The sequence below is a fragment of the Mauremys mutica genome, chromosome 2 (assembly GCF_020497125.1).
Source record: "Mauremys mutica isolate MM-2020 ecotype Southern chromosome 2, ASM2049712v1, whole genome shotgun sequence".
In the NCBI taxonomy this organism is placed as follows: Eukaryota; Metazoa; Chordata; order Testudines; family Geoemydidae; genus Mauremys; species Mauremys mutica.
This window is the reverse complement of record NC_059073.1, coordinates 212,694,621-212,720,704: the sequence shown is the minus strand read 5'-3', so window position 1 is coordinate 212,720,704 and position 26,084 is coordinate 212,694,621. Positions and strand designations below refer to the sequence as shown.

The 26,084-nt window shown below is 41.1% G+C and overlaps 2 protein-coding genes across 7 annotated transcripts in view; one reads left to right on the top strand and one right to left on the bottom strand.

The window, feature by feature from the left end:
* Window positions 1–1,845, top strand: part of CTNNB1 (catenin beta 1) — a 32,439-nt gene extending 30,594 nt beyond the window's left edge. Inside the window, exons 15-16 of the mRNA XM_045003540.1 lie at window positions 594–813; window positions 1,089–1,845. Coding sequence (XP_044859475.1) covers window positions 594–802 — 209 coding nt within the window. The 3' untranslated portion in view covers window positions 803–813; window positions 1,089–1,845. The remainder of the gene's footprint in view (window positions 1–593; window positions 814–1,088) is intronic.
* Window positions 1,846–5,212: 3,367 nt separating this feature from the next.
* ULK4 (unc-51 like kinase 4) overlaps window positions 5,213–26,084 on the bottom strand; it is a 448,425-nt gene continuing 427,553 nt past the window's right edge. For all 6 annotated transcript variants that reach the window (XM_045007197.1, XM_045007201.1, XM_045007198.1 and 3 more), the window contains 2 exons: window positions 8,531–8,619; window positions 5,213–6,122 (listed from right to left, as the gene is read on the bottom strand). In XM_045007197.1, the coding sequence (XP_044863132.1) occupies window positions 6,059–6,122; window positions 8,531–8,619 (153 nt within the window). In that variant the 3' untranslated portion in view covers window positions 5,213–6,058. The remainder of the gene's footprint in view (window positions 6,123–8,530; window positions 8,620–26,084) is intronic.

The window sequence follows — 26,084 nt, the reverse complement described above, 5'->3', positions numbered from 1 at the left end:
AACATTCTAGGTCTGATTCATTGGGAGTTCTGTTCTCTTAAACAGAAATTGGTGGTCCTTTTCCTCATTGAGACTTCCCAGCAGCACATCTTCTCGATGAAGAGTATTTCTGAACTTTCCCATTTATTCTAAATATGAATTAAACTGCAGTTTTCCTTTAAAACAGTGTGGTGCTTGTACCCTGATAGTGTTCTTCAAATCTGTACAGACTATCATGTCTGTTTTAAGGATTATAAGCCATTTTGACTAGCCACATAAGAAGCAAATCTGCTGTTAGCAGGCTTGTTCTCTTGCAGTATTGCTGTGTTGGGTTTCAGTACTGTTTATGCCGACTAATGGCTTGGCTGGAATTTGCTCACGCTTTTGACTGCAGTATGCTTTGCCTGCAGAGCCACACTGAAAGGCTGTCTCATACAGTCAGATAGCTATTAGACCAAGCAATAAATTTGTGTGTTCAGTTTGGCTGAACTAGAAGAAACTAGATGGCTACAACTGTCTTCTCTCACCCTCATATTTGCAGCTTTTGATGCATCTAACATCGGTTAACATTCTGCTTTTTTTTCCCTCCCCCCTCTGCCACCCTTAACTCTTAGATCCTAGCTACCGTTCTTTCCACTCTGGCGGATATGGTCAGGATGCCTTGGGTATGGACCCTATGATGGAGCATGAAATGGGTGGCCACCACCCCGGTGCTGACTACCCAGTTGATGGGCTGCCAGATCTGGGACATGCCCAGGATCTTATGGATGGGCTGCCTCCAGGTGACAGTAATCAGTTGGCCTGGTTCGATACTGACCTGTAAATCGTCCTTAGGTAAGAAGCTCAAACTCAAAACTTGGAATAAAACAACCTTCTGAACTGAGGACTTGGTTGGCAGGGAGGGAATGGCTTAAATGGGTCCAACTCTTCTCAAAATACTGAACTTTGAGTATCTTGAAGCTCATACTTTCTGTGCACTTGAACTGACTCCTGCTGTGAAGTGTGGAAGTGACTAACTTCAGTGTCTTGTGCTCCAGCTTTATGCAGTCTTAATATGTGGGCAAATAACTCTACAGCACTGACAGTTCTTTGTTTTTCTTCCTACACAGCTGTATCGTCTGAATGAACTTGCATTGTGATTGGCCTGTAGAGTTGCTGAGAGGGCTCGAGGGGTGGGCTAGTATCTCAGAAAGTGCCTGACACACTAACCAAGCTGAGTTTCCTATGGGAACAATTGAAGTAAACTTTTTGTTCTGGTCCTTTTTGGTCGAGGAGTAATAATACAAATGGATTTTGGGAGTGACTCAGAAATGAAGAATGCACAAGAAAGAATCAAGATGGAATTTATCAAACCTTAGCCTTGCTTGTTAAATTTTTTTTAACTTCTGTAATGGTACTGACCTTGCTTGCTTTGAAAGTAGACTTCTTTCTTTTTGCTGTAACTGGTAGGGTTTTTTTAAGTCTCTTGTAGTGTTAAGTTATAGTGAATATGCTACAGCAGTTTCTAACTTTTAAGGATTGAGTAATGGTGTAGAACACTAATTCATAATCACTAATTGTATTCTGAATAAAGTGTAACATTGTGTAGCCTTTTTGTATAAAATAGAGAAATAGAAATGGTCCAATTAGTTTCCTTTTTAATATGCTTAAAATAAGCAGGTGGATCTATTTCATGTTTTTGATCAAAAACTTTATCTGGGATGTGTCTGGGTAGGGGCCAGTAAGAACTGTTTATTTGGAACCGTGTATTGGACAGTTTACCAGTTGCCTTTTATCCCAAAGTTATTGTAGCCTGCTGTGATACAGATGCTTCATGAGCAAAAGCAGTTATAAAATGGTTAAGAATTAAAGTAAACTTTTAATTCACTCAGCTGTCTCCATTTATTTGAAATGGGAAATACATAACATCTGCATGGTGACTTTTTCCCTACAAAACTAACTTCATGCAGCAAGTTGACTATTTTTGTATAGTAAGGGTAGCATGGCATAAATCCGTCAAAAATAAAGCAACTTCAGTAGTCTCCTCAGTTTAGAGGAAACCTGTGCTGCTGACCAAATCAGAGATTTTTAGTTTGCTTAGTCACCCTATACTAATTCTGCTATTTGCAATACTCCCCTGAAAGTTTTTAACTTACCACTGCACAATTACACCTCATCTTGATACCTGTATATACTGTAACACTAACACCAGCATCAACCCTGAAACAAGTATCCAATCACCCCTGGCTTTCTTTTTAATTGCTTTGCTCTGGCAAATGGAATCTGCAATTCTTCATGTGCTGTGTGTTACAAAGGCACAATGCTGCTAAATGAACTGAGCCAGCCCCACAAACCATTTGGTCTGTGACTAAAAACTAGCTTTGCCACTTTTGCACTGTTGTCAGAGAAATATAGACTGCCTACACCAAGAAGCAAGTACCATCTAAGAGGGATATTCTTAATGATTTTTTTCCCTACAGCATGAACTGAACACTAGAGCAGGAGTGCTCTCATTCAAGGGAAGAAATGTGTCCTAATTATACCTCTGCCTTGATCTGAATTTAGATATTTGCTTCCCCTTATGGTGGAGCAAACTCTTACAGAGAAAAGTTATCCTCATAACACAAACTTGAACTTTTCGAAGTAAAATTTTTCAAAGATGGTGAGTTAAAACACTTTTAAAAAAAATATTTTCATAGCCAATGCATCAGACCACATCCTTTGCTATTGTGGCAATTCTCACCATTCCCAGCTACAGCACATACATGAGGACACCCTCCTCCCCCAAGTATGTACATTTTTTCCCTTCCTACTGTGGAGTCAGCAAAACATTTTACACTAAATACCCCTCTTAACTTTGTGTAGCTTGAGCAAGATGGATCAGATCTTACTTTGACAAATGGCTTTATGAACACAGGTGCTAGTTTCTTACTGTTGATTAAGGGTGTGCATCCTCCCCTACAAGTGAGTTAAGTGTAAACTGCTGAATGCTCTACTCCTTTTGCTTAATTAAAGCTAGAGCTGTACTGGTAGTAAGCTTGCTTTTTGATTGGAGGGTTACAGTTAATTACTAGCCACTAAAAGCATGTAAAATGACAAGGGGTTAGCAATCCCATACCTCAGGGCCAAGTCTAAGCTAAAGGGTTTGCATGGTTTCAACCCCTAGTCTGCCAGTGACCTAAACTGAGGGATGGTTTTAAAAAAAAAAAAAAAAATCCTCTTAACTCTAGAGAGGAATATCAACTTTTTTCAGGGGTAACATACCAAGGATGTGTTATACAAAGGGGATGTTTGTGACCACTTTCTGTGTAAATCTAGCTCTTTAACACAAGCTTTTATAGCTTGTGCCTTTGAGTGAGTGCCTTCAAGTCCTCAGACAAGAGGGCAGCTGTCACCTACTGGTAGGTTGAGATGTATAATTCATCCACTGTCAGGAAATGGACACATTAGTAGGTAGACCTGCTGATGGAATGCTGGGGTTGCAGCCACTCAGGACTATTTTGAAAAGATTTCCTCCAGTTGACTGCAATTAAATATGGAGGGGTGCTGTTGGCAACTTACTTTTAAGCAGAGGTAAAACATTAGGCAATTTACTGAAGAATGTTACTACCTATTACCCTCTTCAGGGGGTCAGGCTATGCTTCAGTGTCATAATTTCTGATTCCTGGTAACTACAGCTGTCCTGAGGGTGGCAAGCCAGCCTCTGTGGTATGCTGTTTTTTAAAAAAAAAAAAAAAAGCAGGGGGGGAGAGAAGGGTCCAACTAGCAAGCTGCATTTAAGGTTGCAGCAGGACCTGCTCCAAAACTGGAAATAGGGGAAGGAATGTAGGAGTCTTAACCTCTTATTACCTACAATGCTGTTGCTAATATACTCCATAAGACATCTCTTGCCAGCTCCCAATGCCAATTTACATGTGTACTTTTTTTTAAAAAGCAACCTAACAGTGTATGGCTTTTTTTATATATCAAAGATCAGCACACAGGACTATAACATCCTCCATAAACTGAGACCGATTCTGCCTTCACCCTGCTGAGCTTACTGCTTAATGCAAAAACCTTGATGAAGTATCTGTTCAAGAGGGTGTGTAACACCCACATAATTATAGTTTTCCACTTTCAAACTGCCTATGTCCAAGCTTTGACAGTTTTGGCTGCATGCAGTAATGCAACCTTAACTGTCACTATTGTAGGGTTTTTGTTTTTAACAAAATAGGCCACTTCCTCTCACAATTAGACTGTTTTACTGTTTAAAAAAAAAATAGGATAACACATCCAAACAGCAGTTTCAATCTTACCTGTGGTTGGGAGCATCTAGTGCAGGCTTCAGCAGTAAAAACTCAACTTGATTCTGAGATGAAAAAGCCATTCCTTGCAAGCTAGGGCTCAAATCACCACCTTGACAAAATGCTTGAGCCTAGTGCACATTAGTGTAAGGTCTGATCAGATAGCTTGAAAATAACCTTTTCTATAGAATCTTTTAATACCCATCTAAAATAGCATAGGTTAAAAAAACTCTAGTTCAACTGATTTACTAGGGCTGTCTAGTGAAACATAATAGGAACCTAACAAGTCCATTTTTCAAATGCTAGGCATTTAATGCAACCAATACATGACAGGTATGTATGCCCTAGCATGATGTCATGACATTTAGAACCCAAGGCTGGGCTTAAAATGTACTTAAGGATATCCCTGAGGGAAGCATTGGGAATGGCAACTTCCTTTAATATAGACTAATGAAGCACTACGGCTAGTTAGTCTGTCAATAGTCACCATGTACCTTTTGAAAGAAGGACTTCCAGTCACTTAAATAGGAACTAGACTAAAAACAAATCTAGTGACTTATCATGCAATATTCTTAACTTTTCCTGCCATTGTAAACAAGATGTTAATTAAAAAAAAGTGATTTCAATCTGTACAGTGTGATACTTGTTCTGTTAGCACTGATCTTTCCATGTCCAACTCAGAAAATTTCAAAGCCCAAGAAACAGTATCAGTATGAGACCTGCTAATGAAAAGTAAAAATAAACAATTACTATCAAGCTTCAATGTCTCATCTAAATTCAGTAGCTATCCTACTGCTTTACTTTTGCAGGCAAATGTCAGAGTAGGTATTTAACCCTCCTGTGAAATTAATGCTTAATTTGTAATTGGTTACAATCACTACTGTGGCAAATGTGTCAAAACAAGCACAACTTTGTGGAAGAATTAAGTTGAGGGAGAACATTCAAACAGATCTACTAGAGGCAGCTTGGTCTGTCTCAGTTTGAAATTTTTTAATTAACAATATTTTCCTTATAGTCAAAACAGAGTCTGGAATATACATCAAAATAGTTTAAGAAAAGTGCCACAAGTTGACTTGTGTATAGGGCAATTATTAACCAGAAATCACTGCAATATAGAAGTGCAAAGTCATTTATTGTACCCTTTTAACCAGAACACTGTATTTGGTTTTGCAAATTGCCTTTAAACTACATGACTGGGTGCCAGAAGATTTGGGTTCTGTTCCTGGCTCCATCCCAGACTTTCTGTGGGACATTTGGAAATCACTTACTCCCTGTGCTCATTTTCCATCTGTAAATGGGGATGATACCAACTCCCTGCAGTGTTTTCAGATTGAGTCATTAACATTTGCAAAGCACTTCAGAAAACTTTACATGTGCAAAAGTATTCTACAGATTGTTATAGGTGATGTGTCAAATGAGGATGATCAGCTAAGGCATTCTTGGAAAATATACCACAATTCAGGTGGAATGAAAAATGCTTCTCCCCTAAACATATTTGTGAAAGGAATGGAATTTTTCTAATTTATATTCTTCAGTACATGGCTGTAGGAAACTTTAAAAATCCCCTCAAACCATAGGTTGTGCTAATTTAAGCAAGATAATGGACTTATTCTTTTAAAAGCAAGTTTTCCCCCCTTTTTCCTTATTCTTATACAGATAAAGTAAATACATACACACACATTAGATTTCTTATCGAATTCGGACTACAACACTCATTCATAAATATCCTAAAACAAGACTGAGGAATTCACCATGCCAGTGTTTTGTGCATGCAGTCAGGACTGTGGAGTGATGATTGATCTGGTAGCCTTGATCTTTTAGCGTCCAACTGTTCTAAGAATTTCAAAAGCCAAGGAAGCAACAGCAATATCGGCATGAGAGCTGGGAAAGAAGAAAACAAAGATAGTAATCTTCAAGGTAAAACACCTCATCTAAATTCTGTAGTTGTCCTACACATGAGACTTTCACTTGTGCTGGAAAGTGCCTGATGAGGGAATCCACTTTGGATAACTAAACCAATTTTCTGTTAGGATACTATGGATATTTCAACATGTAGCAAGTCATGCATATCAGTGTGATCCCTTGAGTTCATGTTTACAGAACTGCTTGCTTGGTGCCCTGCTAAGTCTCACTCTGAAAAAGGGAAGATGTAATTATTACATTTTCTTCAATAGTTTGGTGGAAAAATGCCTCACATTTTTGTCATCTTTCCACATGCACGTTCCTTGTGGGGTAGAGTGAGTCTGTCAGCACATGGAGGCAGCGCTGCTGAAGCATCTTTTTTTTTAACCTGCTACAGGAAAGGCGGATTTGTTCTTGCTGTACATAGTGCTGCATGTTTCAGACCCAGTTCACTGCCTCTATCAGGGAGTGCAGTGGTTAGCTACCTCTCTAGTCTTCCAATCTCTGATTGAGTGTTCACCCCACACAAAGCACTGCTGGCCTAGTGAAACAGTTACTGCAGCTATGGGCTACCTTGACCTTAGAACATAAGAACGGCCATACTGGGTCAGACCAAAGCTCCAGCTTGCCCAGTATCTTGTCTTCCAACAGTGGTCAATGCCAGGTGCTTCAGAGGGAATGAACAGAACAGGTAATCGTCAAGTGATTCATTCCCTGTCGCCCATTCCCAGCTTCTGGCAAACAGGCTAGGGACACAATCCCTGTCCATCCTGGCTCATAGCCATTGATGGTCCTATCCTCCATGAATTTATCTAGTTCTTTTTTGAACCATGTTATAGTCTTAGCCTTTACAACATCCCCTGGGCAAAGAGTTCCACAGGTTCACTGCGTTGTGTAAAAAAAAATACTTCCTTTTGTTTGTTTTAAACCTGCTGCCTATTAATTTCATTTGGTGCCCCCTAGTTCCTGTGTTATGAGGAGTAAATAACACTTATTTACTTCTCCACATCAGTCATGATTTTATAGACCTATCACATCCCTCCTTAGTTGTCTCTTTTCTAAGCTGAAAAATCCCAGTTTTATTAATCTCTCCTCATATGGCAGCCATTCCATACCCCTAATAATTTTTGTTGCCCTTTTCTGAACATTTTCCAATTCCAATATATCTTTTTTGAAATGGTGCAACCACATCTGCATGCAGTATTCAAGATGTGGGCGTACCATGGATTTATATAGAGGCAATATGATATTTTCTGTCTTATTATTTATCCCTTTCTTAATGATTCCCAACATTCTGTTAGCTTTTTTGACTGTCTCTTTAGCTGATGGCATTAGTGTCTCTTTTAGGGGGAGTTGCCATTTTATTTCAACCTGGTAATGCAGTTGCTAATAGGAAATGCAACTCAGCACTTGAATACCTAAGAGGGGCAGCAGATTTCTGAAAACTTGATTTATGGTAAGTTCTGTCTCCTTCTCCACACCACTTCTATCCCACAACTTCACAAACCCCTCCATCACAGTACCAGTGGTTGTTACATCTCGCCCCTTCCAAAAAATAATACAACTTACTCCACAATAGAGTTGAGCGGCCAATTTTCATAACTCCACGCCTTAAACAGAGCCTACAACATTGACTCATACAAAGCTTGCATTTATGTGCACAAAGGACACCAGGAAGATTCCCAAAGCATTGCAAAAAATCATCTATAAACTTTACATGGGAACCATTTCACCCAGCAGTGAAATGCAGCCTAGCAGCTCACAGCAGCAGTGAAAAACATTTTAAGGAGAAGGGAACAAAAACGTGTCCATTTGAGAGTGCCAGGGGAATTAGGTAGGTAGAGTGTTGGGATTTGACCAGGCCACTGGGAGGGATTAACACCTCTATCCTTACAAAGAATGCCAAGGCACTTTTCAGAAGCAGTCAGGACCTCAGTTTTAAGCCTTAGCTGAAAGACAGCCAGCATTCTTAGAAGAATATTTCTTGTCCTCAGCTGTGCATTTGAAAGGATTTTGCTTTTACCACCACCATTACTTTGAAAGGGCACAAAGCCATGTTGTGCTGCCAGTACACTGTACAGGGAAACAATAAACCAGTATCTGGTTATGAAGAGGTGAGCTGTTAACAAAAAGAAAAAAAGATTGTGTGACAGAACTATGGCTTAGCCACATCTGGGATCAAAGTACACCGCAACAACAGCAACAAAAAAAGCAAGAAAGCTTTGAATAAAGGGAGTTTTGAGGACAGGAGTATACGGGAGGGGAGGGCTGGTAACAGGAGAAGCTTGTAGTGCACATGAGGGGATTACAAGAGAAGACCATCTCAGACAAAAGGGGAGGGGAGTGCTCTCAGCCCTGGAAATTCCTGAAAGCCTGAGGGAACTCACCTGGCAGTTTGGGCCAGTCTCTCTAGAATGTGGATAAGACTGTCACCATCATTCTTCAGGCTCTCGGAGTGCTTCTTGTTTGAAGTTACCTGGAATGAAAAGAAAGAACAGTTATCAAAGGCTTAGTGAGCAATTCTTCTTTGTCTTTTTTTTGGGGGGGAGGGAGGGAAGAAAGCGGGGAGGAGGACAGAAACAAGTTATAGCAATTGTTACAGTTTTAAATGGAATGTGACATTACAGAGACCCAACAAAAGTAAACCCCTTTCCTGAACAAGATTGGCCTTTAACTGCAGAATGTCTAAAGTGTCTTAAACAAGATTCATTCTAGTTCTGTATCCCTGCATGTGTGAACATTCACAGATCATAGTCCACTAACCCTGAGTAACTGGTTTTCATTTTTACTATCAATGCAACTAAGAGCATATCCATTTATTTTGAACTTCAGGGAAAATTTCAGGACAAAAATCATTTTTTTCCCCACTTGAGGGGAAAATGAACAGTCAGCCTTGTATCAGTCAGCCTTCAGGTTACTTATCTGTATTATAAAATGTCAGGTTTGTTATGGGCATATTGAGGAGGCTAGTTTAAAATCACTGCTTTGTGGGAATTGCTCATACAAGTTGTTCCTTCCTGATGGGACCATTACCACTTATCAGCTATAAGAAACACTAAATGTACACAGCAGCATAATTACCTTACTGTCTATACAACATAAAAATGAATGGCAAATCCTGCAAACCTTTCTATGGTGGATTAACGCTGGTTCCAGCTGACCTTGTAACGCTTATATGTGTTGTACCTGTTTTATCACAGTGCCACTCTTAAGAACTATAACTACTGATGTGCCAGGAAGCTGCAAGTGGCTTCCCATTTCCTGATTAACTAATCATGCTGATGGGAAGGTCAAAGGGTGATATGAAATGGAATCACATGCTTTGCATGGTGGACATTGAATACCTGACAAGTTGCTTAAGGAGCACTATTGGTACATTCCACATACATCCCAGGAAATTACTAAAATCTGGATATGGGTTGCCACCTGCAAAGGCTATTGGTTGGCCACTAACAATTCAGAAGTTACTGCTTGAAATCACAATTTTGAATCCTAAAATTGGCAGGGAGCTGTAACATATAACATCCCATTGCTGGCCCTTTTTAACACTGATCAGACATAGGCCGCTATGCCTACAAATATCCTTTTTTAAAGCTAGAGAGAAGCTGTATTTACTGCTGCCACCATGCCAGAAGCTGTGCCAGCATTTATCCTACTGCACCAGTGTCACTTGCACTTGTAATCCAAACAGCCTATAGTTACACTATACAAAGAATGGGGTCTTCTTTGCATTAACTAAAATCTTTCCCCCCTAATTGGACAAAACGGTAAATTCATTACCTATGTACAAATCCATCCTCAGGTACTCATGCTATCACAAGTACTTCAGCCTTTCTGCACTCTAAAGGTTTATATCAGAACATCTCAATTTACTATTCAGTAATCCACCTCTATTCCTCATCCTCGAGCTACAGAATATTTGTGTAGTTTGTGTTCTGAATTATAGAACTCTAAACAAAGACAACACACTGGACCAACCAAAATTATAAAACACTTTTCTTGCTCTGAACAGCTTTAATCACAAGACCATCCTTTCTCTTCCTGCAACCCCCTCCCTCCATCCCTCACTACATACCTTCCAACTTCTGCAACTACTGAGGCAGAGCTCCACAGACACCAGCCTCATTCACCACACAACGCTGATTCAACCCCAGAGCACCCACCATCCTATGCACTGAATGAGGCAGGAGTCCTGTGTGGAAAAACGTTTGTGATCATGTAAGTAAGGCTGTATAATCATCCATATGCAGGAGACAGTTGAATTAAGGTCGCATGGGCACCATCATTCTGGCATTTCCTAACACGTGTGTTTGACCTTGCAATCTTAACAACCTTTTAACGTAGTGGATTTTGAATGTTCAGACTAAACATGCCCATTATTTTTAACCTTTCCTCATATTTTATCATTTTTGTTGCTCTTCTCTGGACTCTCTCCACTTTGTCCACATCTTTCCTAAGTGTGGCACATAGAACTGGACACACTACTCCAGCTAAGGCCTCACCAGTGCCAAGTAGAGTGGGACAATCACCTCCTGTCTCTTACATATGACACTCCTGTTAATACCCGCCCCAGAACATTAGTATTTTTTGCAGCTGCATCACATTGTTGGCTCATATTTAATTTGTGCTCTACTATAACTCCAAGATCCTTTTCAGCAGTATTGCTGCTTAGCCAATTATTCCCTATTTTGTAGATGCACATTTGATTTTTTCTTCTTAAGTGTAGTACTTTGCATTCGTCTTTATTGAATTTCATCTTGTTGATTTCAGACCAATTCTCCAATTTGTCAAGGTCATTTTGAATTCTAATCTTGTCTTGGAAACTGCTTGCAACTCCTCCCAGTTTGGTGTATCCAGAAAAATTTATAAGCATACTCTCCATTCCAGTATCCACGTCATTAATGAGAATGTCGAACAGTATTGGATCCAGGACAGACTCCTGCAGGATCCCATTACATACGTCCCCCCACTTTGACAGTAAACCATTGATAATCATTCTTTGAGTATGATCTTTAAACCAGTTATGCACCTACCTTATAGTAATTTTGTCTAAACCATGTTTCTCTAGTTTGCTTATAAGAATGTCATGTGGGACTATGTCAAAATCCTTACTAAAATCAAGATATATCACCACTATAGTTTCCCCCCATCCAGTAGGCCAGTAACTATCAAAAAAGAAAGTTAGGCTGGTTTGGTATGACAAATCCATGTTGGCTGTTACTTCCTTTGGGTTCTTATGAATTGGTTGTTTAATAATTTGTTCCAGTATGTTTCCAGGTATCAAAAGTTCAGCTCACTGGTCTATAATTCTCCGGGTCCTCTTTGTTCCTCTTTTTATCGATAGGTACCGTGTTTTCCCTTCTCCAGTCCTCTGGGATCTCACCCATCTGCTCCATGAGTTCTCAAAGATCATCACTATTGGTTCTGAGATTGCTTCAACCAGTTTCTTAAGTACCATAGGGAGAATTTAATTAGGCTCTGCTGATTTTACTACCTCTAACGTATCTTAGAAGCAGCAAAGAATCCTGTGGCACCTTATAGACTAACAGACGTTTTGCAGCATGAGCTTTCGTGGGTGAATACCCACTTCTTCGGATGCAAGCAGTGGAAATTTCCAGGGGCAGGTGTATATATAAGCAAGCAAGAAGCAAGCTAGCGATAACGAGGTTAGATCAATCAGGGAGGATGAGGCCCTGTTCCAGCAGCTGAGGTGTGAAAACCAAGGGAGGAGAAACTGGTTCTGTAATTGGCAAGCCATTCACAGTCTTTGTTTAGTCCTGAGCTGATGGTGTTAAATTTGCAGATGAACTGGAGCTCAGCAGTTTCTCTTTGAAGTCTGGTCCTAAAGTTTTTTTGCTGTAGGATGGCCACCTTAAAATCTGCTATTGTGTGGCCAGGGAGGTTGAAGTGTTCTCCTACAGGTTTTTGTATATTGCCATTCCTAATGTCTGATTTGTGTCCATTTATCCTTTTCCTTAGAGACTGTCCAGTTTGGCCGATGTACATAGCAGAGGGGCATTGTTGGCATATGATGGCATATATTACATTGGTGGACGTGCAGGTGAATGAACCGGTGATGGTGTGGCTGATCTGGTTAGGTCCTGTGATGGTGTTGCTGGTGTAGATATGTGGGCAGAGTTGGCATCGAGGTTTGTTGCATGGGTTGGTTCCTGAGCTAGAGTTACTATGGTGCAGTGTGCAGTTGCTGGTGAGAATATGCTTCAGGTTGGCAGGTTGTCTGTGGGCGAGGACTGGTCTGCCACCCAAGGCCTGTGAAAGTGTGGGATCATTGTCCAGGATGGGTTGTAGATCCCTGATGATGCATTGGAGGGGTTTGAGCTGGGGACTGTATGTGATGGCCAGTGGAGTCCTGTTGGTTTCTTTCTTGGGTTTGTCTTGCAGTAGGAGGCTTCTGGGTACACATCTGGCCCTGTTGATCTGTTTCCTTATTTCCTCGTGTGGGTACTGTAGTCTTGAGAATGCTTGGTGGAGATTTTCTAGGTGTTGGTCTCTGTCTGCGGGGTTAGAGCAGATACGGTTGTACCTCAGTGCTTGGCTGTAGACAATGGATCTTGTGGTGTGCCCGGGATGGAAGCTGGAGGCATGAAGGTAGGCATAGCGGTCGGTAGGTTTTCGGTATAGGGTGGTGTTAATGTGACCACCACTTATTTGCACCGTGGTGTCTAGGAAGTGGACCTCCCGTGTAGATAGGTCCAGGCTGAGATTGATGGAGGGGGTGGAAGCTGTTGAAATCATGGTGGAATTTTTCCAGAGTCTCCTTCCCATGGGTCCAGATGATGAAAATGTCATCAATGTAGCGTAGGTAGAGAAGGGGCGTGAGTGGACGGGAGCTGAGGAAGCGTTGTTCCAGGTCAGCCATAAAAATATTGGCATATTGTGGGGCCATGCGGGTGCCAATAGCGGTGCCACTTATCTGGAGATATATATTGTCATTAAATTTGAAATAGTTGTGTGAGGATAAAGGCACAGAGCTCAGCAACCAGTTGTGCTACGCTACATTGATGACATCTTCATCATCTGGACCCATGGGAAGGAGACTCTGGAAAAATTCCACCATGATTTCAACAGCTTCCACCCCTCCATCAATCTCAGCCTGGACCTATCTACACGGGAGGTCCACTTCCTAGACACCACGGTGCAAATAAGTGGTGGTCACATTAACACCACTCTATACCGAAAACCTACCGACCGCTATGCCTACCTTCATGCCTCCAGCTTCCATCCCGGGCACACCACAAGATCCATTGTCTACAGCCAAGCACTGAGGTACAAACGTATCTGCTCTAACCCCGCAGACAGAGACCAACACCTAGAAAATCTCCACCAAGCATTCTCAAGACTACAGTACCCACACGAGGAAATAAGGAAACAGATCAACAGGGCCAGATGTGTACCCAGAAGCCTCCTACTGCAAGACAAACCCAAGAAAGAAACCAACAGGACTCCACTGGCCATCACATACAGTCCCCAGCTCAAACCCCTCCAACGCATCATCAGGGATCTACAACCCATCCTGGACAATGATCCCACACTTTCACAGGCCTTGGGTGGCAGACCAGTCCTCGCCCACAGACAACCTGCCAACCTGAAGCATATTCTCACCAGCAACTGCACACCGCACCATAGTAACTCTAGCTCAGGAACCAACCCATGCAACAAACCTCGATGCCAACTCTGCCCACATATCTACACCAGCAACACCATCACAGGACCTAACCAGATCAGCCACACCATCACCGGTTCATTCACCTGCACGTCCACCAATGTAATATATGCCATCATATGCCAACAATGCCCCTCTGCTATGTACATCGGCCAAACTGGACAGTCTCTAAGGAAAAGGATAAATGGACACAAATCAGACATTAGGAATGGCAATATACAAAAACCTGTAGGAGAACACTTCAACCTCCCTGGCCACACAATAGCAGATTTTAAGGTGGCCATCCTACAGCAAAAAAACTTTAGGACCAGACTTCAAAGAGAAACTGCTGAGCTCCAGTTCATCTGCAAATTTAACACCATCAGCTCAGGACTAAACAAAGACTGTGAATGGCTTGCCAATTACAGAACCAGTTTCTCCTCCCTTGGTTTTCACACCTCAGCTGCTGGAACAGGGCCTCATCCTCCCTGATTGATCTAACCTCGTTATCTCTAGCTTGCTTCTTGCTTGCTTATATATACACCTGCCCCTGGAAATTTCCACTGCTTGCATCCGAAGAAGTGGGTATTCACCCATGAAAGCTCATGCTGCAAAACGTCTGTTAGTCTATAAGGTGCCACAGGATTCTTTGCTGCTTCTACAGAACCAGACTAACACGGCTAACCCTCTGATACTTAACGTATCTTAGTATTCTTTAACCTGTTCTTTTCCTTTTCTGGCTTTTGTTCCTTCTGCCTTGTTTATATTGTGTTAAGCAACTGGTCACAATGAACTTTTTTTTTAGTGAGGAACTGTTAGTTTTGTTAGTTTCCTATATACATTTTAAATCAAGACCAACCAAAACAAATTTAAGGGACAAATCTTCAAAGAGGCTTCAAACAGATACAGAAACATACATGACCAATTTTTGTCCAATAGCACCTGAGTGTACAGATTTGCCATGCAAATAGGGTTTCCGTGTCTAAATTTGATAACTGGAACACAGAATGATGTGCTTCACCCTCCATTAGGAAATGTATCCATATCACACAGCTAGCTTGGGAGAGGATCAATACTGTAACAACAGAGAAGTTGCAGATCAGGTGTGAGGTGAGTTGGCTGAGCAGTGTGGTGTAGCTTGGATAGCACTTGCCAGTATTATGGCTATCTTTTTGCCAGTACCATCTTATTTACGCCAACAAGCAATACAATTTGCTTTTGCCAAACTGGGTTTTTTTTTAAGTTAGCTTTACCAAGTTTTATTGTTCCAAGAGTTGCTAGAGGCTGAGACATAAGATGTTAGCTCTCTCCTAGTGTAAAGGCTATGTAGAAAAAACCTGGTTGAGCTCAGGAATCATTCTTTAGCTAATAGAACCAGGACAAAAACAATTTTCTATATACTGTATTCTTATTGAAGAGTTGATGTACAATCATAATCTTTTGTCTTCTGAGTAGTTTTCAGATGACAATAAATATTAATACAATATGCATAATAAGAACATTACACGCTTTTTTTCCACACATTTTATTCTTTCTTCCACCACACATCTCCATGTGACTTGACCTGTTCTATTTTTAAGGGTTTCATTATGTTCCTAACAAATAGTTTGAAGGTCTCTTTTAATAATGGTGATTTGTTGTGGTGGGTTATAAGACATTGTTCAATGACTCACAATCAGTAGTTGTTCCTTTAATTAAAAATGTAATTAAAATCTCAGTTTAGTTGCACATTCATTACAATTTAATAAGAATTTCAAAATGACTTTTCTTTATGAAGCTAATAACCAAACAGTAGGCTTTCTCTGTTCAATTCTATTAAGCAAAGATGAGTCATAAAGAACATCATAATTGATATGTAAATATCATTATTTCCTAAAATACAGACTAGCTGTTCAGGTAATACAGTGCTGCTAAAGACAAGTGCATTTAGCATGCAGGAAAATGTATGAAATACAAAAATGATTGAAAGCCCTTTATTACAGTGCTAATGAGCTGAGTGAAGCCAGAGTTCTGATGTAACTCACATTGATTTTTGTCCAGTTTCATTCTCAGAACAAGACAATTGCAAAAACTGGGCATAGTTTTACACTATCTGGAAAGATAAGGAATCTTTTCTCTTCTTAAGGTCTACAGCTTTATGACACTGAACTGTTTTCCCCAATTTGTCACAACTTGCGACTTTAATTTACGAGTCACTTCAGTATCAATTAACCTCTCTTTTGAAGGGGATGGCTTTCTCCTGCCATGTTCAGGTTTAAAGTGAGTTGCAAGCTTGCTGTCCGTGTAGGAAAATTATATCAATATGGTGAGAAAATGCAAAATTGTTAATTGGGTAAACAAAGAGGGGCCTTTTCACACTAAAAACTTATTTTATCAGCTTTTTTTTTTTTAAATCAGAAAGCAAGCAAGACCCCAGAACCATACTCAGATGCACTCAAATTATCTTCACAAGTATGGATAGTATGAATGCAAATAATTGCAAATACAAACGGCTATTTAGGTGTCTAAGTACTCATTTCTGTTGCCAAATGACTGATTTTCACAAGCCATTGCAGTAATTGCATACAGAAATATAAGTGCACCATTGCACATGTAGCTTGGACTTCTCTTTTTACCAGTTTGGCACTTTATGTGGATCCCATAATGGTATGTCATCATACTTTTTCCTTGAGGTCTGATATAACTACAGGTACATCTTCACTGTATGCGTCTGATAAAACTACAGGCACATGCTGCCCATGTCACACCTACTTATGGAAACTACAAAAGCTCCCTCACTTATGCAAGCATTCTGTTCCGGGATGCCTTGTGTAAGTTGAATTTTGTGTAAGTTGGGAATGTATCTGACAATTATGCAAAAAAAAAAAAAAAAGCTTATGGAACTCTTTTTGTAAGTCTGGATTTCTGTAAATTGGGTTTGTGTAACTTGGGGAGCGTCTATGTTATTCAGTCTCCAAGGCTGTCAGTCCTGCATCTTCTCATAAGCACTACATTAACTAAATAAAGCATATCACCTAGTTTGCGCCACTCACAATTCATATGGAACAGGGTCAGAACCACTTTGCTTTTTGGTCTTATAGCCCAGAACCATAGAATATCAGGGTTGGAAGAGAGCTCAGGAGGTCATCTAGTCCAACCCCCTGCTAGCAGGACCAATCCCCAGACAGATTTTTACTCCAGCTCCATAAATAACCCCCTCAAGGATTGAACTCACAACCCTGGGTTTAGCAGGCCACTGCTCAAACCACTGAGCTATCCCTCCTCCCATGGGATAGGGGCATATTCAGGACACCACATACATTTATAGAAAATGGAAACTGATTAGTCACTTGATCTTGTCCATATTTTTTATATACACAAAAATACTCCTTTCTTCAGGCCTGAATAGTTGGTCTTAAGATGGTAAGAGACCTTAAGTTTGCATAATCATTTGTATTACAGTATTCCCTAAAATCTCAGGCCAGAATGGGTGCTAGGCATTGTACAAACACAGCTTGTGACCCAAACAGCTTGCAATCTTATTTACATTGTTGTTACCCTGACCTCTCCACCTGTTGTACCTTAGAATCATATGCATTTCATAGAATATCAGGGTTGGAAGGGACCTCAGGAGGTCATCTAGTCCAATCCCCTGCTTAAAGCAGGACCAATCCCCAGACAGATTTTTACTCCAGCTCCATAAATAACCCCCTCAAGAATTGAACTCACACCCTTGGGTTTAACAAGCCGCTGCTCAAACCACTGAGCTATCCTTTCCCTTAAACTAAGTTTGTGCAGAGACTAAGTGTGTCCCCAGTTTGTCAGTAAGTACTGGGCAAGGTTCACAACCCTGAGACAAGTCTTTGTGCTGCTCCAGTGGTGGAAAAGGCCTGTAAAACTTGCCCTAACTAGGCAACTGTGAATTCCCCTGGAGAATCTATGGGTTGCTTGGTATCAGCACTACCAGTTCTGCCACTCCATCCTGGTCTTTCCCCCTCCCCGCCCCCAAGGAAGAGGTTGTCAGTGGCATAGTTACTGCCTTCACACCTGACCAGTATAACAGCCCCTTGGAAGCTGTTACTGTGGGCAAAATTTACAGTACTCCTTGTGGCTTCAAGATCTACTTCTGTCAGGGCCCAGACTGGCCCCTGGCAGCTCCAGGAATTGAGGGACAGCAAGAATGAAGTACAATGTTTGCAAACACGTCTCATGATATTTTATTTATTGGTAGATATTTCTATTTGCATTTTCTCCTACCATGAGACAGAGAGAACTGCACATACTATGATTGTTCTCACCATAGACTTCAAAAAACAGCAGCATCTGTTTATTCAGAACATCAACAAAGCACGTCCCTACTGTTATAATTTTAAAATGGTGGTAGAGAGGTCTACAGCCTATGGCGATCAGCAGAGGGACACTCTGAGTCATGCTCAATTACTGACTATTTAAAGAGAAAAAAACCAAAATTCTTAACACACTATAAAATTGTACAAACATAATGTACCAACTTTGAAACAGTACTCATTGGGGTGGCCCACATGTATCTTTATTACCTATGAGTAGTAGAACAAAAAATTTGGAACTTGAGAAAATATTTCTGATACTCCCCCGCATCATTATGCATTTTCTTACTACTCTCTTCTCTGTTAATATTTTGGATGGGGAGGGAGATATACAAATGCATATGTGGCAAGAGCAAAGCAAGTTGAGCAGGTTTAGTTTGTGTTACTAATTGCCAGCTTCTCTGAACAGGCCTGGGCAATGCTGATGGACCATAAAAACAAGAAATGAAAATTATAAAAGCATGAGTGTTCCAGGTGTTCTTTGGCAAACATCATTATAGGCATGCACTCCATCTACAGAGATTAGAAAGACTTTGTGGCTTTCAGATCTTGTAAATACATGTAAAAACAAGCCAGTATCTGTGACAATAAACCTACATCAGAAAGCTTAGCTTAAGAACTCAAACACCATTTTTTGCTCTTTATGAGTGAAATCCCGGCCTCATTGAAGTCAATGGCAAAACTCCTTTTGACGTCAATAGGGCCAGTATTTCATCCTACCTATCTTGCAGAGAGAGAGAGAGAGAGAGAGAGAGAGAGAGAGAGAGAGAGAGAGTGTGTGTGTGTGTGTGTTTACACAGACATCTTTATTATGAGTTCAAAGCAATTTCCAGTGGTAACTTGTGACTACAGCAGCTCCCTGACATTTTGAAAGTCAGATGGACTTCGGGACTGTTGGGGCGAGTGAAAGGGAATTGCTGGACTACACTTGTGAATGCTACTTCACCTTGGATCTTTCTTTGCACCCTCCAATTTGAATGTACCCCCTCTTCCTCAATGTGCATAAACACATACACAGACTAACCTCGGGGTTATTGCAAATCTTGAAAAGTCACAAAATTGCTAACTGGCAACTGTTTTCTCCTCTCCTTCAGGAAGTACAAATGTCTTTATTACCCAGAAAATATCCATTATTACTGCAGTTTCTGTCCATTATAACAGTGAATTAAAAGTGTTCAGTTTAATTTAGTTGGGTAGGGGAATCTCTTTGTGTCTCTTCTTAACTACTGTCATAATAACTGCATCCAATATAAGTGAACTGCAGTTGTTAATTGACAAAAAGAGTCTGAGGTTTCCTGCTCTTAGTAGAAATATATGTTGTTACAGACTGTCTAGAGGGGGTTGTAGGAAACTCCCATACAGTGGTGCAGTGTTCCCTGGGGTACACATAAAGGAGTAATATCAGATTAAAAAGTAAACATTTGCCACCCTGTCACTGGGTGATCTCATCCACAAACTTCAACTATCATCTCTATGCTGATGACTCACAGATCTACCTCTCCAGACTTGTCTGCTTCTATCCAAAAAGAGATCCCAGCCTTTCTTTCTGATGTCTCCTCATGGATGTCCAGATGTCAGCTTCAGCTCAACATGGCCAAAATACAGCTCTTAATCTTTCCCCACAAGGCCTCCTCACTCCATCCTTTCACAGTCACCATGGATACCACCACCATCATTCCTGTCACCAAAGCCCATACCCTGGGTGTTACCTTCAGCTCAGCCCTCTCTCTAGGTCCAGGCCGAGTCTAAATTTTATTACTTTTTTCTGCATATCTCTGAGATCTGGTCTTTCCTCTCCACCCACATAGCTAAATCCCTCATCTTCTTGTGTCTTGGTTTCTGCAACCACCTCCTCTCTGTCCTTGACAAATCTCATCTTGTGTCACTTATCTCCGTTCAAAATGTTGCTGCAAAGATCATTTTCCTGGCTCATAGATTTGACCCCATCACTTTGAATCCCTCCACTGGTGCCCCCTTCTCCATTGCATCACACACAAACTTCTCATCTTCATTTTTAAGGCCCTTCACAGCCTATCCCTGCTCTATCTACTGTCTTTTATATTATATTGATGTTGACCCCTGCATCTATTTGACCAATGATGGCAACCTTCAGGTCCCATTTGTTAAATTTTCAAATAAGACTGTCATGCGTTCTCTCATGCTGCCCCCTACATTTTGGAAGAGTTTCCTCTAAACATCTGCCAAAATCACCTCATTATCCTCCTTAAAAATCTCCTCTTCTGTGATGTCTGCAGAAAAACTGGAACTTGGTTAGGCAGCTCACGTGCTATGACCACTACTAATTACGCTGATTCATTCTGTCTCATTGTTACCTTATGCATTCCCTGCCTATATGTTGTAACCACCTGCTGCCTTTTGTCTCGTACTTAGCTTGTAAGCTCCTGGGGGTAGGGGCAATCTTTTTTTGTGCATTGTACAGCGTTGGCACAATGGAGCCCTGGTCCATGACTTGGTGCTACCCTAATATAAATAAATACATACCATAAATAATAGTAATAACCATTACCAAACAGCTATGACAAATATCTCCTGTTCTCACCATAGGGAAAGCCAATTCCATTGAGTGGTAATTGTTGGAAAATGCTGACTTTTTAATGGTGACTATTGTACTGCAGGAGTATTCAAATGAGTGAGCAATTAAGAAATGCTTGAGTATCTAAGGACAACAGTATCCAAGAGGACATTCCTGTGCTATACAACAGACCCAGACGAATCTCCAAAACTGCAGGGCAGTGGCAGTTTGTCAAGGAATCTGATGCTTCTCTAGCTTGGCATCTTCCTCTCTCTCATTCTGAAATGCTGATTTGGCACTCATGAAAGTAAGGGACTAATATCACTGGCTTCAGCAGAGCATAGTATGACCAGATGCTGTGCAAGCTTCCCCAGTGCATTTCAAGCCTGACCTAAATCCTTAGCCTTTCCTGAGCAGAAAGCCAAAATGGCTGAGAGTGAGCAGCAGTTCTGTAACATTAACAACATTCACTAGGGATGAAGATCAATCAGAAAACTCATTTTCACATGAGTCCTAACCTGGATTTGAACCCAGGACTCCAGAGCTAAAAGCTTGTACATTAACTTGACTTGACATTTTAGGTTTACCATCTAAAGAGGAGTAGGAAGATGATGAGGCATGTTGAGAACTAAAGAAGATTATAAAAAATATATATTGGGGGGGGAATAATAACAAGAGTGATAAAATGTGTTAGAAAATCATGGTGGGCTATGATTTTGGGGCTAAATATTAAAAGCATTATACACTCCTTTCACAGTAGGATCTTTAGGAAATATATGTACATTCCCTAGTTTCCAAGGGCTCATAAAACTTGGAAATAGAACTCATGAGCTTTTCATTAAGTACCAAACAGAGTCCTTTAAAGATTCTGATAAAAGGACAAAACTTATGTCTAAATATTTTCTTACAAATGTGATTAGATTTGTGCTCTTTATCAAAAAAAACCCCAACAACAACAACTAAATATGGAGATGACTGAGGAGGGATATCAGTCTCTAAAACACCATTTTATGAGGAAAATTATATTTTATGTAATGGTCCAATTTCCAAAAAATTGTGCACACTGTCATAAAAACAAATGGAGTCTTGATAACTACTCTAGTTTATTGGCATGTGTTTATTCTTGCCTGCCTGGCTAATCATTTGGTCTCGACTGACTTTGGAGAGGACTATTTTGGCTAATTTACGTTTTGTTTTGCTTTGAAACAAGCCAAGTTGTATTTAGATACCTTTACAGCAGCCAGTAAATCATGCATATGTAATTACAGAGAAGCGGTCAAAAGGAAGTAATGGTGATGGGCACAACAAATAACACAGCAAGGCAATCTCAGCAGCATTTGCACTATGTAAAATTACAGTGCAGTGAAACACCAAACGAACATGGCAGTCCTTTTGTTCCCACAGCAGCACTGAATTAAGGCAAGAAGTGCTCCACAACAAAAACAATTGTAATAGACACAGGGATTTGTACTGGGTTGAAATTATGACTCAAACATAAACAAGGTATCAGGTTTCAGAATCAGACAGTTTCACTGTACAACCCAAAGTGAAACATTCAGCCAAGAAGAGAGAGACCATATTTCTCATTGCTGACAATGTCAATGCTGCTTTGTTGGCCTGCTCTCATATTTACTCACAACCACACCGGCTCCCATTATTCAATGCCAGAGCAGTGCCAACTCCTAGGGCTTCTGGAAAATGACTGCATTCCAAACAAGTGGGTAAGGAATGGCAACTTCTACCGGAACATAAGCCCGTAGTATTCCAGCTACTACTTGTTACTCTGTGAAAGTAGGATAAAGTCTCCTTCATTTGATTCTTCCTTAGTGTCATAAATTAATGGCAGCCTTTATGCATTCATGGAACCCTTTCATGTCAATACAGCTTGGTAAAAAAACAAACAAAGATGGAAAGCAACAGCCCAGTTCTACACAGAAATAGGTATATTTCCACAGATATAGTGCTTATAGACAAAACCGTGGACAGTGTCCTGTCAGAATACTTGATGTAGTACAGGGATCGGCAACCTTTCAGAAGTGGTGTGCCGAGTCTTCATTTATTCACTCTAATTTAAGGTTCCACGTGCCAGTCAAACATTTTAACATTTTTAGAAGGTCTCTTTCTATAAGTCTATAATATATAACTAAACTATTGTATATAAGGTTTTTAAAATGTTTAAGAAGCTTCATTTAAAATTAAATTAAAATGCAGAGCCCCCCGGACTGGTGGCCAGAACCAGTGTGAGTGCCACTGAAAATCAGCTTGCGTGCTGCCTTCGGCACACATGCCATAGGTTGCCTACCCCCACTGTAGTATATACAGCAGAATGAGTAGGGCAATAGGCCAGGTTGCAGCCATATTGTTTCACAGCTACCACAGAGATCATTAAGCTTCATGTTGACTGTGCTTGCCCTCTCCCACATCACTGTCAGCCACAATATCAGTACATTCCACAAATGATTCTTCTCAATATGTTGTGAAAAGAGGTAAAAACAAACGAGCTCTCATGTCATCTTTCCTTTACCTAAGGTCACTGTGCCATTTCCCTTTTTCTCAGTGGTGTGGCTGGATTCCACATGGCCAGGCCCACCTCATCTACACGGGCTGCAGTTTTAGTGACATTAAGCAAATAATGATTTTACGATTCCACAGCCATTCTCTCCTCTCCTGTCCCTCCCCCACACGGCTGATTTTATCGCAGTTCCAATCAGTGATTGAGAAGAACAGATTTGCCAGTGGCTTTTCTATGCCTTTATCAATTAGCTGAGTCCTAGCTCCAGGCAGTTCTCAGTGTGACATACAGACCCCTACAGCTGTCCCCAACACAATGCCATTTTACTGCTCTTTATAATCATTTTGCAAGGCATGAGTGAATGTAAACACTGCAGAGTTTCTTTGCTGCAACAAAAGGACGCAAAGACAAGTAAAATGATTTCCAATAATTACTTGTAATGACAAGAAATAACATAAATCATCTTTTTCTCTTCATACAGGCAGTAATAAGTGAAGTGCAATCATCTTCATTCTATCTTGTCCTGACCTGCCACCTCTAACGTGCACAACAGGTGCTTATTGTCATGGGTAGAAAGAAAGGTCAAGCCCCTCAACCTGGCAGGACTGAATCAACCAGAAGAAAAAAGATACAAGGACAACAAGTCCAAAGTGATACTAACCAGTGACAAGGATGGCAATGTATTGTGTACCATTAATAAAAGAAGGCTTGCAAGAGTGAAGCCTCCCTTAGTTTAAGGACAAAGCCAAATACCTGATATTTCATATCAACAGCATAGACAGAAGGGCATCTCACTAGAGCTATGAAACATTTTTGGCAGCTGGAACTAGGGAAAATGGAGTCTGCATAACTAGTGAGAACAGGAAAGACAAATCCATCCAAATGCCACTGTCTTATTGACCTCCCACTATTGTATGCAGTGTTTGTTGTACCTGTGTCAGTACTAGGATATTAGAGAGTCAAGGTGGATGAGGTATATCTTTTATTGGATGTCAACTACTGTTGGTGAGAGAGAGATGCTTTCAAGCTTTACATAGAGCTCTTCTTCAGGTCTGGGAAACCTAGGCTAGACCTACGCTATAGACCTATATTGGTATAACTACGTTGCTCAGGGAAAAATCCACGCCCCTGAGCGACGTAGTTACACTGACCTAAACTCCCTGGGTAAACAGCGTTATGTCAATGGGAGAGCTTCTCCTGTCGCCATAGCTACTGCCTCTTGGGGAGCTGAATTAATTACGCCAATGGAAGAAGGTCTCCTGTCAGCATAGTATGGCTGGTCCACAATACCGGGGGGAGGGGGAAATCGATTTAAGTTACACACTTCAATAACGTAGTTGAAGTTGACGTACTTAGATCTACGGTCTTCACTGCGGTGTGTTGACGGGAGACGCTCTCCCATCGATTCCCCTTGCACTTCTCATTGAGGTGGAGTACCGGAGACGACGCTAGAGCGATTGGCAGTCGATTTATTGCATCTATACTAGACACGATAAATTGACCCCTGCTAGATCGATCGCTGCCAGTCGATCCGGCTGGCAGTGTAGACAAGCCTGTAGCGTCTTTACTAAAGTTCTACAGCAGTGCAAAATTATGAATTTAAGCTTTCAGGTTTGCCTTTTGAAAGTGCTATTCAGGTTTCCTTTGAAGATGAGGACTGATAGATCAGATATAGAGTGATCGCTTTGTGGGTGAACTTATGAGCCTGGGAGCTTAAATTTATAACTTTGTTAGACTCTAAAAATCATAAACTGAATAGAGACACTGGATTCATGGCTTACTACAACAATCTATAGCCAACTAACAACCTGCCCCACAGCTGGTCTCTCTCCTCCCTCCTTTGCCCCCACCACTTCCTTTCCTACCTATGTCTGGAGGGGTGTTAATGAGCCACTTCACCTTGAATGGTCTCTTGAAATATGTGTTAACTACTTATGCTAAACAATCTGTTTCACCTTGTATTTAGCAGTGATGCTCTGAAAATTTCCCAAACCTGAAGAAGACCTCTGAGTAAGCTTGAAAGCTTGCCTCTCTCACTTAGGGTATGGCTACACTTACGAGTTGCAGCGCTGGTAGTTTGCAGCGCTGGTCATCCAGCTGTGTAGGAACAACGCTGGTGTGTGGCCACATTCACAGCTACCAGCGCTGGTGTGTGGCCACATTTGCAGCATTTGCAGCGCTGTTGGGAGTGATGCATTATGGGCAGCTATCCCAGCGTTCAAGTGGCAGCAACGTGCTTTTCAAAAGAGGGTGGGGTGGGGCATAGTGTGACAGGGAGCGTGGGGAGAGAGAGAGAGTGGATTTTTGGAGCCAACACTGTGTGTTAGCTTCCTGCCTTGAAAAAATCAGAAAATGTTTCCGACCCCTTAGTCTTAACTCTTAATTGCAAACAGCCTGCATCTTCTCTGTCAAGCAAACACTCACTCCCTGCCTGCCTCATTCACAGGGGTTATCTCATTTTATTGATCACAGCAAACAGGAGCTGTGTTGGTTTTTTAGATAAGCAGCTCTGGTAGCAACGAGCCGGAGCTCCGAGTTCACAACAAAACAAAGAGAGGCTGGATAACAAAACAAAGAGAGTAATTTAGTTAAAAGCATTCTGGGATATCTGCTAATACCCTGGAGGCCAATAACAGTGCTGGTGTGTGTCCACACTTGATGAGCAGCGCTGGATCACCAGCGCTGCAATGCTTATTCCCCATGCAGACCCAGGTGTACGGCCAGCGCTGCAGCCAGGGAGTTGCAGCGCTGGATGTGCCCTGCAGGTGTGGACACTTACTAATTGCAGCGCTGGAAAGCCTCCACCAGCGCTGCAAATCTCAAGTGTAGCCATACCCTTAGTGGGGTTCATTAATCTAACTAACTAAACAACTGGAACTTAACTACTACAAGTAACTAGAATTATGTA